This window comes from Sorex fumeus, unplaced genomic scaffold (assembly GCF_029834395.1).
Source record: "Sorex fumeus unplaced genomic scaffold, SorFum_2.1 ptg000051l, whole genome shotgun sequence".
Lineage (NCBI taxonomy): Eukaryota > Metazoa > Chordata > Mammalia > Eulipotyphla > Soricidae > Sorex > Sorex fumeus.
The window spans coordinates 15913073-15931113 of record NW_026606108.1 but is presented as its reverse complement, the minus strand read 5'-3'; the positions used below and the strand labels follow the sequence as shown (position 1 = coordinate 15931113).

Genomic DNA, 18041 nt, shown 5'->3' with positions numbered 1-18041 from the left:
TCCATTAAGGGGATGACATTCACTGAGTCTTACTGCCTTAAATCTACAAAATGGGGAACATACATATCTCGCTTACAGCTGCAAGGGCCAAATTAGTCTTCCCAGTCCCTCTCCCCTCTAAGCAGGATGTGTCATAACTTACCCCTCAAGAAATGCCTCTTTCTCTGGTCTCCGACTGCCATAAACTTCTCCCACTTCACTTGCCCATAAGACGCTCTCCCAAAGTGATTAATTTCTTCCTTTATCATGAATGAATTATAACCTAAACCTCAGAAATGTGCAGAATGTAGTTTCTAATTTATCATTTTCTTCCAAACCCCCGCATGCTGACTAAACCAGCTCCACCTGACACTCAGCTGCTTCATCCCCAACAAGCTCGGATCAGCCACTCTCCTTTCCTTCACACGGGACTTCTATGCCTGGCCCAATCTGAGTCATGTTTCTAGAGTCCACGCATTTTCTTTCTTGTAATATTTCTAAATATCTATCCACTGCCCAACAGTATTTCCTCCTACACTGTAATCTCCATGAAGGAAAAAAGAAAACCTGTCTATACACTAATCTCCTGCCCAGCACAACACTTTGCACAGTATTTAATATTAACAAAATGCAAGCTATTAAAAGGGTTAAATCTTATTTACCCTTTCTGGGGAGGTCGGGAGGGGGCATGGGGCAGGGGTCACACCCAGCCGTACTCGGGTTGCTCCCAATAATAATGCCAGAGATCAAACCCAGGCCTCCTTTATTGAATTTATTATCATTTCGTCGTCTAAATGTCTAATTTCATTGTCAACACTTTTATTTCAAAAATACTTAAACCAGGAACAGTCCAATCATTTCCAACCCATAAAAACCAAATCAAACAAAATTTCAAAGTACTTCTAAGCACATTTTATTATGTTTGAAGAACTTTCAGTGGTTTGAACAATTTTCAAATGCCTCTGGATTTCAAAAATTAAAGAGGTTTGGAAGCTAGGAAAGTCAAGTGAAGGTTCCTCTACTTTGGAATTCCACAAAAAATTTTTTTTAAAAATGTAGCCAAAGGATGACTGCCAAATTCTTAAATGTATAAACTTGCTGTCATGTTTTTAAAAATTCTCTCCTCTACTATTATCATTGTGTAACAATTTACAATAGAAAAATTAGAAGTTCTAAGCAAGTTTTTAAAAAGGGGCGTGGGGGGAGGGGGTGACCCAAGACATGGTATAGGAAGAAGGGCATTCCCCTGACATGTGCCAACCCAGATCTGATCCCTAGCACCATACCAGTACTGATCCCTGAGAACGAAATCAGAAGTTTCAAGCACTGCCACGCATGATCCAAAAAGAAACAACCCCTCCCCCCACCCAAAAAAGTAAAAACAGCATCTTAAGCAGTTATTTGTACACCCAAATTCATAAAAACATTTACAAAAGCCAAGGAAAAGGGAGGGAAAGCATTTTCTCCTCATGAATACTACAAGCTATCATACTCAAATTGTGCATTCATACTGTATATGACTTTTACTAATCAAAGATAATGTTTAAAATAGTGGGGTGTTTACTTTATAATAAATTTGTGTTTTTGGTTTGGTTGGCGGGCCACACTCAGTGGTGTTCAAGGTTTACTTCTTGCTCTGTACTCAGGTAAATCCTGGCAATGCTCTGAAGACCATTATGTGGTGCCAGGTATTTGAACCATTTTTGGTGGGAGGCAAAGTGTCTTACCCCCCGTATAATAAGGTTTTATCAAGGATACATACAGAGTGCCCATTAGACAATCTGAAATTTTCAGGAGAAGTTTACATACATACTCAGAGGAATTCATTTTGTGATCTCAACGAGGTCTGCACATTTGCACATAGGATTTAAACACTTCAATATACTTCAAAGTCTAGTATCCTTGAGAAAGACACACTGGTCACACACACAAATTGAGGAAAATAATTTTTGCATTATTCTGACATAAAATATGATATGTAGAAGCATACTGTCATTGAGAAATAAGTACAACACAAATGGATATAAAACAAAATAATCAGAAAACCACAATCACAAATTCTTGTGAATACTTAAACAAACTGATTCCAAATAACCAGGCTTTGTTTACAAAGTAACTGAGCATTTATCTAACAAATAAGGACTGTTTCTATTTTCTCTGTTAGAGAATTTGATTAGATTGCTATTATGTGTTGTACAATGAAATAAAACACATTTTTAAAAGTTTGCTATTGCATTCTTCTGGGGGACATAAAGTAACAAAATAGGAGATTAATACCCAAGAATAGCCGAGATAAGTACCAGGAGGTTCACTCCAAGGCTTAGAGGCCAGCCGGGCATGCTAGGGGAAAAGGCAGCTCAGATAGAGAAGGGAGCACCAAATAAAGGATGTTTGGAGGATCCTCCCAGGATGGGAGATGCATGTTGAAAGTAGACTATAGATCGAACATGATTGTCACTCAATGCCTCTTTTGCAGACCACAACACCCAAAAGGAGAGAAAGAACAAAAGGGAATGTCCTGCCACAGAGGCAGGGTGGGATGGGGGGATGGGTGTGGGAGGGATACTGGGATCTATGGTGATGGAAAATGGGCACTGGTGGAGAGATGGGTATTTGATCATTGTATAATCAAAACCCAAGCACAAAAATTTGTAAGTCTACAACTGTACCTCATGGTGTTTCACTAATAAAATTTTTTTTTAAAAAGTTTGTTAATCTCTACAGGGCTGGCAGGATAGTACAGCAGGTAAAGCACTTGCTCTGCATGCGGCCAACCCTGGTTCAATCCCTAGCATCCCATATGGTTCTCTGAGCACCGCCAAGAGTAATTTCTAAGTGTACAGCCGGGAGTGACCCAAGCACTGCGTGTGACCCAAAAACTTAAAAAAAAAAAGTTTGTTAATCTGTATACTAGTAGAAAAAAGAAATTATGCCCTGAAAAAAAAGAGAGGGCTCTATAAAATGTTTGGGTTTTTCACCTGTTCCTGAAGATTACTCAAAGTAAAGAACCAATTTTTGAGAGAGTAATGTTTCACTTTTTTATGGAAGTTCCTAAATCTTCTGAATACTACCCTTGAATATATTATATTGTCAACATAATACCATATCAACAGCTACATTACTAAATGAGCAAAATAACACAAATCAGGATGATGAATAGAGCACAGGGTTCTGAACTAAAACTGCCTGCATTCAAATGTTATTCAGGCTATTTATTAGTTGTACAATCTAGGAAACTAATTTAACATCTTTGTGTTGCTATGCCTCCATCTACCTACAAAATAAGAGAAAAGAAAGTAATTCAGATCTGGAAGAGATATTTTAAATATTAAGGATGCAATATCTCTTGCACAGAGTAAGGACTATGAAGACTTTCCTCTCTATAACGCTAAATAAAATTGGTCTAGAAATAAAAACAAAGATCATTAACTCAGAAAATTAGTACTGAAAGTCCTAAGTTCTCTAAAAATCATAAATAGCTCATTCTTAGAACACCTAAATCTAAGCATAATCCAGAAAATATGGATTCTGTTGTCCAGAATGTTTTACTTCCATTGTTCAAAATTGCTATTCTCTATAAACAAAATTTTTTAACTCTTCATGATTACCTGGAATCTAAATACTAGGAGGAATGCTTGGGCAAAAAGGCAACTGGGACTAAATGGCAACGGGCTATGACAGCAGCATTCCAAATGGCAACAGGCTGATAAGACAGCAACATTCCCAGAATCAGAGATTACCTTGTCCTCATCGAGGAAGACAGGATTTATGGCCCACCTGGCACCAGGAGGCCACCAGGCTGCATCCATACTTCCTCAAAATCGACCCTCCCCGCCGGCTCCCACCCCAGATAACAGGAGCCAGACCAAGCGCACAGTTCCACTAGTCTTGATTCCTTTTCCCTACCCAAGATAACTTAAAAAGCCCCCTTGGTCTTTCCCAGGGCGCGGCTCTACCCCAGGCTCTGCCCGGGAGCACACTCCACTAAACTTCCATTTCCTTCACTTTATTTGGCTCTAGTCCTCTGTGCAGGACAAGGTTCCCAAATCTACCAGACACACTATAACCTAATAAATTATTCCAAGCCATCTTGGAATTATTTTATTCTCTTTCCTCCTATAAAAATAAATGAGGGGGCTGGAGTGATAGCACAGCAGGTAGGACACTTGCCTTGCATGTCACCAGCTTGGTTTTGAGCCCCAGCACCCCATATGGTTCCCAGAGTACCACCAGGAATGATCCCTGAGTGTGGAGCCAGGAGTAAGCCCTGAGCACCTCTGGTGTAGCCCACATAAACAACAAAAAATTTTTTTTAATAGGAGGGGATAAATTAGGGAAGGAAACACAAGGACAATGGAGGAGGGGGAAAGTACCTACAACAAAGACAGGCTGAGGAGGGACAGAACTGGGGACACTGGTGGAGGGCAGTAGGGACAGGTGTTGGAACAATGTACACCTGAAACTCAATCATAAATATCTATGTAACAAATACATAAAAATTAATTAGGGGCTGGAGAGGTGTACAGGGGTACTTGCCTCTCATACAGCCAAACCCTACTCAATCCCCAACACTGAAATGGTCCACTGAGTCCCACCAGGAGTGATCTCAGAGCACAGAGCCAGGAGGAACCTCATAAACTCCATCAAGTGTGAGGGGCCCCCAAGACAACGTCTCATGAAAATAAAATAAATTAAAGCGAGAGGTAGAATGTGAAAAGTCAATACTACAGAAAGCACTTTAATATTCTTTTTTCTCAGAATCAGCAACTTTATTGAAAAGGGGAGAGGTCCACCCCCTCCGATCACCCCCCCACCCCCCCATCCACCATTCCCTGAGGTCAGGCCTCAGGTATGGGCCCTCCATGCAAATCCTGCAGTCTGAGAATGGCTTTTAAGTAAATTTCATTTTGGCAAATGATTACGCATGAATCAATAAACATTGAAATAATGATTTCATTTATTTGTTCTATATGTATCTGATTAATAGACTTTAATTTTGTTGATGAAAACAAGAGAACTCTATTGTTATATAAAGATTAGAAATATAAACAGCATTTCCCACAACTACTGACTTCACAAATTATTCTGAATGTTATTTCTCAAATAACACAGGGAATGCCAGTGACAGGGAAGCAAAGAGTTCTGCTGCCCCCTAATGAAATAAACAAAACACAAAAATCACTTGGAAATCTCCTTCTGAGGTATCTGTGGAAAAGGAAAATAAGATTCTTTTGTTAAGTGCAATAGACTAGCACTAAAACAACGGAAAACAACTAAAACATATCTCAAACTACTGTAGGAAAAGCTGTAATCTCACCAGCTTTCATGATAAAATTAGTAGCAAAACAGGAAAGCCTTGAGACAGAAAAGTTCTAAGAGAAAAAAAGACTAGTACAACAATGTTATCTAATGTGATAGCAATGAGAACGTCATTTACTGCAGGCGACACTTTTCATGTGTACGTTGGAAGGGTATGAGAAGGATTCCAAGAAACTGTACTTGTTGGTGAATTACAGTATGTTTTCAGCCCAGCAGCTCACTGGTAAATACCATCAAAATATTCTCTCCTAGTTTGCACTGACTAATCCTCCCAGAATTACTTTAACACCTGAATATTTTCAGGACTACTACCATGAAAAATAAACATGTAAAAGAAACTGACCTAGTGTTTCCTACTTTAAACAAAGGCAAATTTCACAAGAATTGACAACGTTTGTATTTCAGGGTACTCTGCATTATAAACCAGTCAGTGGTAACTTCTCTACTTCCTCTCCATTTACTTAAACTTGCCTTCCAAAAAAATAGCCACAAGGGTCTAGAGAGATAGTACAGACAGAGATTCCAGTGTTTGCCTCACATGCAAACCGTGTTTGTTGCAGGCTTGACCTCCGCATCCCATCCCAGGTCCCCCCAGCCCTGCCAGGAGTGAACCTTGAACACAGAGCCAGGAGTAAGTCCTGAATACTGCCAGATGTGTACCCCCTCCCACCCCAAAAAATGAATGAAAATAAAAACACGCTTCAAATACTCGTTCCTTTTACTGAAAATGTTAGCCCTTCCAGGATTGCCAAAGTCTCATTTTAGAACAGAGCAAAGGCTGGGTTGGTGGGCAAAGGTGGAGTAGTATGTGGTCCTTAATAAGAGGAACTGGATTCAAATTAGCAACAAGACGCAGAGAGATGGCTCAATGGGCTGAAGGGCATGACTGGCACATGCAAAGCTCCAGATGAGAGCTATGACATCACAAGGCCTCAGGGGCACTGCAGTCTTGGAGGCCCCCAGTACCCGGTGAATTCCTCTTCCTCCCTCCCCCAAAACAAAAAACAAAATTATCAAACAACCTTGTATAACAAGAGTACAAAGGAATAAAGTACTGGGTCAGAAAAACAGGGAGAAAGTGAACAAAATAAAAAGGATAAAGAAAATCTGGAGACAAGAAGCGAGCAGGAGTTAACTGTTCTTTTGCTCTCTAAGGACACACTCCTGTGGGGGATGGCAGGGACGAACTCTCTTTTCACTACATGCCTCCAGCTTAGGACACCCACAAAAGATCCAATCAATGCAATGCTGCAGGGAGAAGAAAAGATAAAGGCTCAGAGAAGGAAGTGACTACAACAGGGAAATGGCCTTCACTTTTGTATGCTCCTTGTTGGTTGTCTTATTTTGTTTTGTTTTATTTTTTTTTTGAGTGTGCCAGTAGAGATGGTTCTCTACTTGTGCATACTTCTACACATTACAGGGATAACCGAATGCCTGTTGAGTTTCAAAGTAACAACATAAAAGAAAATATAATCACACTCAAGGCTGTACCTCTAACGTGTTTGAATTCATATGTATTTATTTCTGGACAATAAGCTTAAAAAACACAACTAAAAGCACTATTCATTCTTTGCTACTTCCAGGGCAGGCGTGCTGGTATATTCTGAAGACATTACAAAGGAGCTAGGAGGACACAACATCAAAATTTAAGATGTTTTAGAGTATACTCAATGTTTGGACAAAATAGGAGCTTTCTAGCCTATAAATTGGATTTAGTTACTCCGACAACATAAGGCAGTTATAAAAATAAAACAGTAAATATAAAGAACTCATATGTATCTATAAACCTTTGCATGTGTGTTTTCACTCATAGAATACTCCCAGTCTATATCTATACCAGTGAGTTCCAGATTATTATCCTAAATTGAAGTTACCAATCTCATAGAAGAAAAAATTTTTCGCTAGGGCACTTGCCTTGATTGGGCCAATCAGGGTTCAATCCCCTGTATCTCATATGATCACTAGGTGTGGCCCCCAAAGTCCTCCCCCCACCCCCGCCCGCCCCTCTTTAAAAAAAAAAGCAGCAAAACAATAAAAGAACTAGGGTTAGTGTCTAGTCTGACTTAGTTGTCCACTACAAAAAGTTGAATTGAATACTGGGGGACTTTCTTCCCCAGTTTCTAACAAGCACATATATGAAAACTACTATCAAGAAAAAGCTTGAATAATGCAAAACAAGAAAAAAAGAAATGAAATGAATCAGGAAATAAATTGAAATGCAATTCAGCTTATAAAACAGACTTGCTCATTCAGTACACCAAAACCATTTTATTTTTGATGGTGATGATAAAGATGACAGCAGTGAGCATTTACTGAGCACATACCAAAACACTAGGCATTGGACTAAACACTTTACAAATACTGGGTACTTAGAGAGAAAGAAGTTGAGGGAGGGAGGGGGAGAGAGAGAGAGAAGTACCTACCATAGAGAGAGAAGTACCTACCATAGAGGCAGACTGGGGGTGGGGGTGGGGGTGAGGGAAGGAGGGGTGATGAGAGGGAAACTGGGGACACTGGTGTTGGGAAATGTACACTGGTGGAGGGATCGGTGTTGGAACACTGTATGACTGGAACCTAATTAAGAACTGCTTTGTAAAGATCTATCTCAGTGATTCAATAATAAAATATTAAAAAAATACTGGGTATTTAATCTTCATAAAACCTTGGTAGACAGGTAATATTACTTTCATTTTATAGATGGAAAGACTGATACTTACAAAGACTTGTCCAGGGTTACAATGCCATTAAATTGCAAAGAACATATAATATACCAGTTTGACTCTTAAGCATAAAATGCATATTATTTCTTGGAAAAAAAAAAGTGTGGGGAATCAAATGACACTATTGAATAGTAAATTTGTAAATTAAATGTACTTAAACCTTATTCAATCACCTAACTTTTTGTAGTAGATAAGTAAGCCAGACTAAGTACAAATCCCAGTTATTTTATTGTTTTCTACTTTTTATTTTTAAAAAGGGGTAGGACTTGTGGGCCACACCCAGTGGTTCTCAGGGCTTACACCTGGCTCTGCATTCAGGGATCACTCCTGGCAGAGTTCAGGAGACTGTATGGAATACAGGGGATTGAACCGTGGTTGGCCCCATCCAAGGCAAGTGCCCTGTCCACTACAGTATGGCTCTACTCCCTAATCCTGGAAAACAAAATGCGTGTCATAAAATAAACGGTGGCGGAACCAACATAGAAGTAATATCCCCATTCTTCAATGCCTATTACAAATAACAATCTCTATTATTTATTCTCCATCATATCTAACTACAGTTATTTCTCCTTCCTTAGCTCTTCCAGGGTACCTTATCTTCACCCCTACTTCCTAAAGTGGGCAGTAGTCACTCCCTCATTTCTATTATCGATACAATAAAAATATAATCAATACTTCTCATCAGTATCTGAAATATTTCTATGTTCCAGTAAAAAAAAAAAAAGTTGCATGGAAATTCTTGACCCTTTCTGAACATGTAGAAGTTTTCTGTACCAGGAGAAATGACCAGTTAGCATAAAACTAATCAGAAATACTATTTTGTTAAGAGCTGAGTTTTAAACATGTGCCCACGCATAATACACACACACATACACACAGTAGTACAACTCAAACCATCTTCATAGTTCAGGCTCTGACTGGCTAGAAAACATTTCCTTTAGGGCATGTATGCAGACAAATACCAAAAACATTAAAATCACAATTTTATATGACAAATTTTCCCACTGCAGAATTGAGAAGACATGTTGAAATTCTTATCCAAAAAGCATCTTGCAAGACAAGCCATTTCTTCAAATAAGTAACTAACTGATGTGTACATCATTGCTATTACAGTGTATCACAAATATAGGATCTATCGATTTGCAAATCCTTATGTAATTTTAATTAAATTGTGCTTAATTTTTCAACCCCAAGAACAAAGAACCTTGTTCACAACAAAACATAAGGCCTCATAAACAAAACACATCATCTCCATGGAATATCCTTTCTTACCTTTGAGTCTTCATTGCTCACTCCTAGCTGTATCACGGCGTGGGGAGATTTTAGTTTTGCTTGAGCAGAGTTAGCCATCTGAAGGTTAAGCTGCCATCCAACCGTCTCCAGCTATAAAAGACAAGTGCAGATTGGAATCAGATGGTACAGAAGGAAGAAAATAGTCAACTCCAAGCAAATCTCCACTCAGCGGGCATAAACATGGACAGGTTGGACTTCAGGAAAGGCAGTTCCCGAACCTGCACGCGCAGCACATTCTCCCTGCGGGCTCTGTAGACTGGCCAGTTGCCAGATCTGTCAGATTCATGAGTAAAACTAGGCTTTAAAAACACTGTGTTCTAAAAATAAAGAGTTCTAAGAGGAAGCCACGGAGTGCACTAGAAGTCAATGGTTCTCAAATAGCAAACACATCACTGTTATTAAAATAGTGCATTTGAAAGTCAAAAGATTTGTAACTAGTTCAGACACTTCAACTAGTCAATAACATTTAGTGGCCTACCTTTATCTTTCAAAATCTTTTCATTAGGTAGAACCCAGGTTAAAAAAAAGAATTTTTTTTAATTTAGTAAAAAATTATACTACCCAGATGGTAAGAGGTTCACACTTTTAGACACAGTACGGCTGGAATACGGCCATCAGAGAACTGACATCTACTGGCGAGCAAGCAGGTCTCCCCAAAAGATTAAGCTTTCTAAATTTCTACTGTGGCTCCAAGTTGTGACAGAAATTAATTAAAACATTTCCTTTAAACTTATCAGCATAACAGCAAAATTTAATCAGGTAAGGAAAAATAATGAAGTCAGATTATAGCTGTGAGTTTTCTTTTAAAATATCGAACAATATAGATGCCACTTGATTGAACTTACCAGTTTACTGGTTTCTCCCATCTCAGAACCGTGAAGATTAAGATTTAATTTCTAGTCACTCTCTAGTATCAATATTTAAGGAAGTTTTGTAAAATGCAATTGTCTCTGACAAAACACTAATGCCCATTTTGGTAAAACTACCTGAGTTAGGCTAGTAATAATGGCAGCTTCGTGGCAATTTTTACTTACCAGAGTACTAATTGCTAAAGATTGCTCAAGAGCAAGAAGCACAGGAATGACTCAAAGCCAAAATAGAAAAAGTAATGAAAGTATTATCTGTTCAAGAGAGGATATAATGTGAAAAACTACTGCTCTGCTTTTTCAGGGACTAAGCCTTTTAGAGGCAACAGGTACAGTGGGGATAGATACTGTAATCCATAGTACCACAAGATTAAAAAAAAGAAAAGAAAAAAGCTTAATGGTGCAGGTAGGTAAGAATCCATAATGCACGATCTTTTAGCTCACTGGTGGAGTTAGCACAGGTGAATTTTATATCCAACAGTAATGTACAACAAGAAAAAAGTCAGACCCACTCTCAGATATCTCAGCATCCTAATACATGTCACGGCCTTCACTGAAAAACACCTTCTTGGTATTCATGAGAACCTGTGAGATGCAGTTTTCACCTCATTCAACAGATCAGATCCCTATTTTTAGGCACTTAACATAAATGATAAAGATGAATATCATGAAGATAAAAATAAACAAATCCCCATTGTAATGGAACCCCTGTATAAATTAATGCAGCTTCGTCACCACATGAGATGGGTGAATTAAAAAGCACTGAACTTAAAGTTTATGCTTCTCCTCATGTATAAACTGCACTTACTATATGACTTTGCTTAAGTCACAATCTTTCAAATCTCAAGTATCTCATAAAATAGAAATGAATCTTCCTGAACTTTACAAAATAACTGGTATTATCAAGTACGGAAAAAGCATGTTCAAGATGTTTTGGAAGCTGCACAGCATTACAAACAATACATTCTGTTCACCTAATTTTTCCTATATCTTCCAACACAGTAGGCACCCTCTGTTCATTAAAACAAATCAAAGAATATTCATATGAATCTTTTTTTTCTTTTTGAGTCACACCCAGTGATGCACCCTGGAAACCCTGGGTAAGGCCTAGGACTTTCTTTTCGTGCAAAGAGTATGCATTTCAGCCTGAGTTTGAGGCTCCCAGAGAAATCAGGTGGTGGGGATTAACTTCCATGTTGAAAAGACCAAGCAGATGTCAGGATGTCAGGTGTGGCTTGGAGGCCACCTGGTGGGGCTGCCGGGCTTTAATCCATGCTGTGTAGGGGATAATAGAAGACTCTATGAGTCTGAGTTTTCCCAGCCAGTCCAGGGCTGGCAGAGGGTGATTGGGACGAAGTAACTGTCTTTCTCTTCCCCGCCTCATATAAGCCACCTCTGGAGGCCCATAAACTTCAAAAGTATTTGCCCCATACCTGCATGAAGAAATATTTTAAAGTAAATAAAATTGCTAAACTTATATATAGGTAAATGTACGTACATAAAAGCACTCATTCCATTTCAGGTAAAATTACCAGCATTCGGAGAACTCAAATGAAGAGAAAATTCAGAATGAATAATGGAAATTATTAAATACTTTGCAATTAAAGAACAATATCTTATATAATAAAAAATGCTTTCTAGGGATCAAGCAGTAGATGGCTTGCCTTGCACGTGTGCAGTCCTGGGTTTCATTCCCAGCACACCACACAGAAACAAAGACACACACACACACACACACACACACGCATGCATGCATGCACACACCACCACCACCACCACCACCACCACCCCACTCACTACATAGCACTTTCATACTTTTTTCTAAAACCTTCACAGAGTGAGAAGGGCAGTTTTCAATTTATGTAATCTAATTAATAACGTTAGCTTTTTGAAGCACTTTGCATAATAAATCTGCATCATCAAGAGAGCACTCTTTGCTGGGAGAATCCATTTGAATGTATATGAGGTGACCCCTCAATAACGGGCATGCATCTGTGTAGATGACTGTAAAGGAATTTTCGTTTAAAACTTAAATTTGGGGCAATTTTTCTTTTGTTTGAAAAAGAGGCTTTTTCATGACTTCTATTGCACTGCAGAGAAACTATGTTCTAAGTAAGTATGTATATTTTACAAAGGGAACATGAGGGTAGCACCAACAGAGGAGTATTCTTCATTGGAAACATATCTGTAAATAGGCAACAGTGAGTGCAAAAGTGCTCCCATTTCCACCTTTCACCTTTTTTGCCTTTGGTAGGAAAAAAAGGTTGTAGAATTTAGACAAAGTAATTTATAATCACCTCAAATGCTTGCATTAGTCAAATCAGCAAAATTTTCAAGTCCATCATTTGAAGGCTCTCCAGGAGATCCCAAATTTTATTACCTATTTTGAAGCTAGCAGTGCCCAACTTAAACAACTGCATTCTAAAACTCAAGAGATTTGGAACTTAAAACAAATCTGCAACAAAATAACATTATAAACGGTGATGAAATTACCAACTCATTTAATAAAAAAAATCCCTACTTTATTCCCTAATAAAAGGAACAAAGGAATATCTACTTCAAAAAATACTATTATGGGCTGGAGCAATCGTACAGCAGTGAGGCACTTCCCCTGCATGCAGCAGACCTAGGTTGGATCCCCAGCACCTCGTATAGCCCCCTGAGTTCTACCAGGAATGATTCCGTGAGCACCACCAGGTGTGGCCCAACAACAAAAAATAAATAAACAAGATAAAATTTCAACAAATACTACTTTTGCATTAAGACAAAACTTCAATTTCTAACATTTCACATATGATTTTCATAAATACTATAAACACATAAATATCAACCTTTGCGAACATTCAATTCAAGAAAATGTCTGTGCTTTTAGGATTCCAGTGATTTTCATTATTGTGCAAGTTCAACTAAGTCTAGATGAAACTGTACATTTCTTGTTACTAGAATCAGACTTTCACTCATTTTCTATGCACTTTAAAATAACAATAGAAAAATGATATAAATACTGGTTTGTGTAGAAGGTAAAAATGAAGTTGCCGTTAACTGAGATAAAAAAAATGAATAAATTTCAAATCTTTGTAATATGAAATTTTAAATGTCTGTTAGGTACTCAATAAAATTATAATGTTGGTAGACTCAGGCTAGAGAAAGAAAATTATGAGGAATATTTGAACTCTGAACTCACAAGCTGATGTCAACTTACCCCTCTGACACCACATATATTCCTCCAGCACTGCCAGGAGTGATCCTTGAACACAGAGCCAAGACTAAGTTCTGAGTACTTTCAGGTATGGCCAAAAACCAAAATCCAACTTTGGGGATGAAGATAACCATATACAGAAACAATTCTGATATAATAAGCTCATATATATAGAAATTTATTTTTCAAAAAGCTACAAAAACTAGTGGGTGATTTCAAGAAAGATATGTCACACAAGATTAATAAGAAAAATCCATTATAGTATATTAGACACAAACAACTAGAGAATATAAAAAACATAACTCCGTATACGACAGCAACCAAAATCATAAAAAGACAAAGTGTCTTAGGCCAGGAATATAGCTCCATGACAAAGTACTTGTCTTGCACTTGTGAGGTCATACGTTTGATCCCTGGTACCAAAAGGTCCGGGGCAGGGGGAGGGGGAAGACATAATGTCTTAGTCTTTGGGGCACCTTTAATAAAATACCATCTGCTAGGTAGATTAACAACAAATGTCATGCTGGGGAGATGGCTGGAGTCATCTCAATGGCTGGAGCACATGTCTTGCATGCTTAGGCCCAGAGTCTAATCCTCAGAAACTGAGCCCCCCAAGTGTGGCTCTGGTGGCTCCTGGGAACAGGGGGCCCAAGCAGCATCACATCGGAGTATCAGAGAGTGCCCCTGAGCTCCCTGAACATTGCTTAGAAAATATCAATCATAATAATAACAACGATTTGTTTCTGACAGTGCCAGTATGGTTGGGTGAGGATCCCTTCCAGATTGATGCCTTTGTATTCTCACACTGCAGGAGTAGGGGCAAGAAAATTTTTTCCTGAAGGGTGCTAATTTCATTCATGAAGGTTTTGCCCTCATGAGGTCAACATGGCCACAGAGATATCCTGCAACCATCACATTGGGGGTTAGGTTTCAATATTGTGAATTCAGAAGGACATATTTTATAACACATAGATAACTGTAATAAAATGTGTATAAATGTTGGCATTGAAAAACTAAAAAAATTATTTAAATTAATTAAAGCACCAACAAATGGAAATATATACCATGTTCATGAATTAATTTATTTTGGTTTTGGGGCCACACCCGCCACTGCTCAGGTGTTACTCCTGGCTCTACACTCAGGAATTACCCCCAGCAGTGCTTGGAGGACCCTATCAGATGCTGAGGATGAAATCCGGGTTGACCGTGTTTAATTCAAGCGCACACCCCACTGTACAATCTCTCCAGCCTCCAAGTTCATGAATTTAAAGGGTCACAGAGATAACTGACAGGCATAGAGCTGAGAGCATGTGCATGAGAGCTGATCCCCAGCACCACAAGGTTCCCTGAGCATCAGCAGAAGCAATCCCCATCACTGCCTCAGGAGTAGCCTCAGGAGTAGCCAGGGAAGTCCCCAAAACCAAAGCACAAAAACTTGAACAGATAATTCACAAAAGAAGACATACAAATGGCCAATGAACACATAAAAGATGCTCAATGACCTTATGTTCAATATCCTTGCAACAAACTGAATGACCAAAATTTAAAAGACTCTGAATTTTAAATTTAACATTATCAAGCTGTCATCAAGAAGAAACTATTGTCCGAATTCCAGGGAGTATAATCACTTTGGAACACCACTTGGCATTTTTTTTATAAAGGTAAATATACTTACCCTACAATCCAGTCAATCCACCTGAAGTATTTAGCCAAAAAAAATGAAAATACGAGTCCATGAAAAGACCAGATTATAGTATTAGCAGATTTAGGCCCCAAACTGGAAATATCCCAAATAACTATCAACAGGTAAATGACAAATTATATATATATATATATATATATATATATATATATATGGAAAGACCACAACCTATAATTTAAAAAACAAGAAACTTTAAGACATGCCTCAGCATTTGCTATTAAAAATCATACTCAGAGGAAGAAGCTACAAAGAAAAAGGGACAGTTATATGATTCCATTTATGTAAAATTCTAGAAAATGCAATCAATAGTGAAAGAAAGCAGATCAATGGTTCATCTGTGCCTCAACCTGGTGAGGAAAATATTGCAAAGGTGCATGAAGAAGCATGAACAAACATCTGAGGGCAATGAAAACATTCTGTATCTTGGTTGTGGTAACGACCCCGTAGGCAAGGATTCACAGTGTATCAAACTACAATTTAGGAGGGAAGAGATTACCCTACATAAATTATAATTTAATAATATCATTTCTTAAAAGATGCAGTTTTATAAAGGCTGTAACAGAGGAATGCTTACATGCCCTGGAAGAACATATGCAGCAGCCTGATACCCATCACCCACTGTGCCATCCTCTGATCACTGGCAAGAGGAGAAGGCAGCAACATCAGGGTTAGGGCTGGAGAGATAGTACAGCGGGCAATGCGCTGGCCCTGGATGAGGCTCAACCAGTTCGATCTCCTGGGATCCAGGAATGTCTCTGACCACAGAGCCAGAGTAAGCCCTGAGCACTGCCAGGTGTGGCCCCAAAAAACAAAATAAATAAATGAAATCAGAATCTCAGAGATTACGATTCTGCATTATGGCATCCATATTACATAGATGTGAATGGAGTACAAAATGTCACACAGACGCAAACAGGTCCCACTTAGAAATGGAGTGGCCCCTCTCCCAGGTAACAGCCACGTCCACAGCACATGGCACACATCATACTACACAGGGATACCAATAAGGGCATCCCCAAAGGCATCAATAACTCAAGTGACTGTACCAATGCCTTCCTTTAATGGTGCACCATGACATTAAAATAAGAGTTACAACTGTTTTATTCCAAATACAATTTAAAGATATACCCTAACCTATGGGCTGGAGCAATAGCACAATGGGTAGGGCGTTTGCCTTGCACGTGGTCAATCCGGGTGTGATTCCTTCACCCCTCTCAGAGAGCCCGGCAAGCTACCGAGAGTATCTTGCCCTCTCGGCAAAGCCTGGCAAGCTACCCATGATGTATTCGATATGCCAAAAACAGTAACAACAAGTCTCACAATTTGTTGTGACACGTTACTGGTGCCTGCTCGAGCAAATCGATGAACAACGGGAGGTCAGTGCTACAGTGCTACAGTGCTACCCTAACCTATAACCTTAAGCTTGGACAGCACAGAAGGCAACTTTGTCCCACTGCTAGAATGACATGGAACTTAGTTATATTCCTTGGCCACAGATTTTGCCAACATCATGATCCGCAATTCTGAGTTGCCAGGTGTTGAGGGCAAAATGCCGATAAATCATCCTTCATCCTTCAAACTGTTTACCACCTCAGCAGACCAAGAACATATAAAGATAACAGTACAAATTTGAGGAGGGCACTGTAATGCCACTCAAAATTGGTAACTCTCAGATAAAAGCCCATCAGTTCTATTTAGCAACTACAGGTCTTTGAAATGATGATGTAGTAAGATTAATCTCATAAACAGCACAATTCTTTGGCACTAGCAAAATATTTAATTTGTTAATGGTTCTAGTTTTACCAATAGTTTATGAAGCAGATAATATATCAATTTCAAATAAGAGTCTCTTGAATACAAAATTTTTTGAATAGTTGTGTCAACTAACGGCATCACATTTCTCTCCCTGGAGAATATCATTTCAAGCATAAGGAAATTTCAAGAAATGAAATAAACAAAAAAAGGTTAAAGCATAACCAAAATGAAAATGCAAAGGTACTAAAATAAAATACAAAATGTAATTCTATTTTTTACTGTTATTTTCTACACCAATCAATACAAATATCCCTTTTTATAAGAAAACCAAAGTAGACTGAACTTCAAAACAGCACTATTTGTAAAGCAGGATCACTGTGCATTTATTCATTTACCAAGTATTTACTGAGAACTCACTATCTCCCAAGAACCATTTAACACAGAGAAAATACAGCAATGAATAAAACTGACCAAAAGTCTGATACTGGGCGTAAGAGAAGAGAATGGCTCAAAGGACTGGCGTGCTTGCTTGACATGAGGGAGATCCTGATTTTGATCCCCAGCACTGCATGGTCCCCTGAGCACCACCAGGAGTGATCCTTGAGTACCACTAGGTATGGCCCCAAAACCAAAAAATTTAAAAAAAAATAGAAAAAGAAGTGCTGTGTTCTTGTATTCTCTCTTGAACACCTCTCTCACACGCATGCTCTCTCACTCTCCCCTCACAATTTCTAAATTTCTTTCAACAAAAATGGTTTTGCTTCAAAATATATAAAATAAAAGGAGGCGAACAATGCAAGGTGAGAATTTATCTCACTTTATTTATCTGAATTTTCTCACTACATGTAACAAAAAATACAAATAGAAAGCAAAGTCTTGGATTTAGTCTGGGGTCAATAATCTCATCCTTCAGAAATTGCCCCAATGAAATGAAAATATACATTCCTAAAAGGCTATATACAAATGTATATAGAAATATTATTAATAACATTGGCAGAGTAGAAACCATCAAAATGTCTATCAAGAGGAATATAAGTAAATTATGATACTTCACACAATGGATTACTATTCAATAAGAATTACTTATTCAAGTAACAATTAATGTAAAAGAAAACATTATGTTAAAAAAATACATTTCTTTCCTTACAGTCTCAGAAAAAGATATGTCAGTAATATGTAATTTGTTCAGTTCCTACATTTAGTACAGT

General features: G+C 38.4%; 1 protein-coding gene across 1 annotated transcript in view; it reads right to left on the bottom strand.

The window, feature by feature from the left end:
- COMMD10 (COMM domain containing 10) overlaps nucleotides 1-18041 on the bottom strand; it is a 158549-nt gene that overhangs the window by 121147 nt on the left and 19361 nt on the right. Inside the window, exon 5 of the mRNA XM_056124490.1 lies at nucleotides 9291-9401. Coding sequence (XP_055980465.1) covers nucleotides 9291-9401 — 111 coding nt within the window. The remainder of the gene's footprint in view (nucleotides 1-9290; nucleotides 9402-18041) is intronic.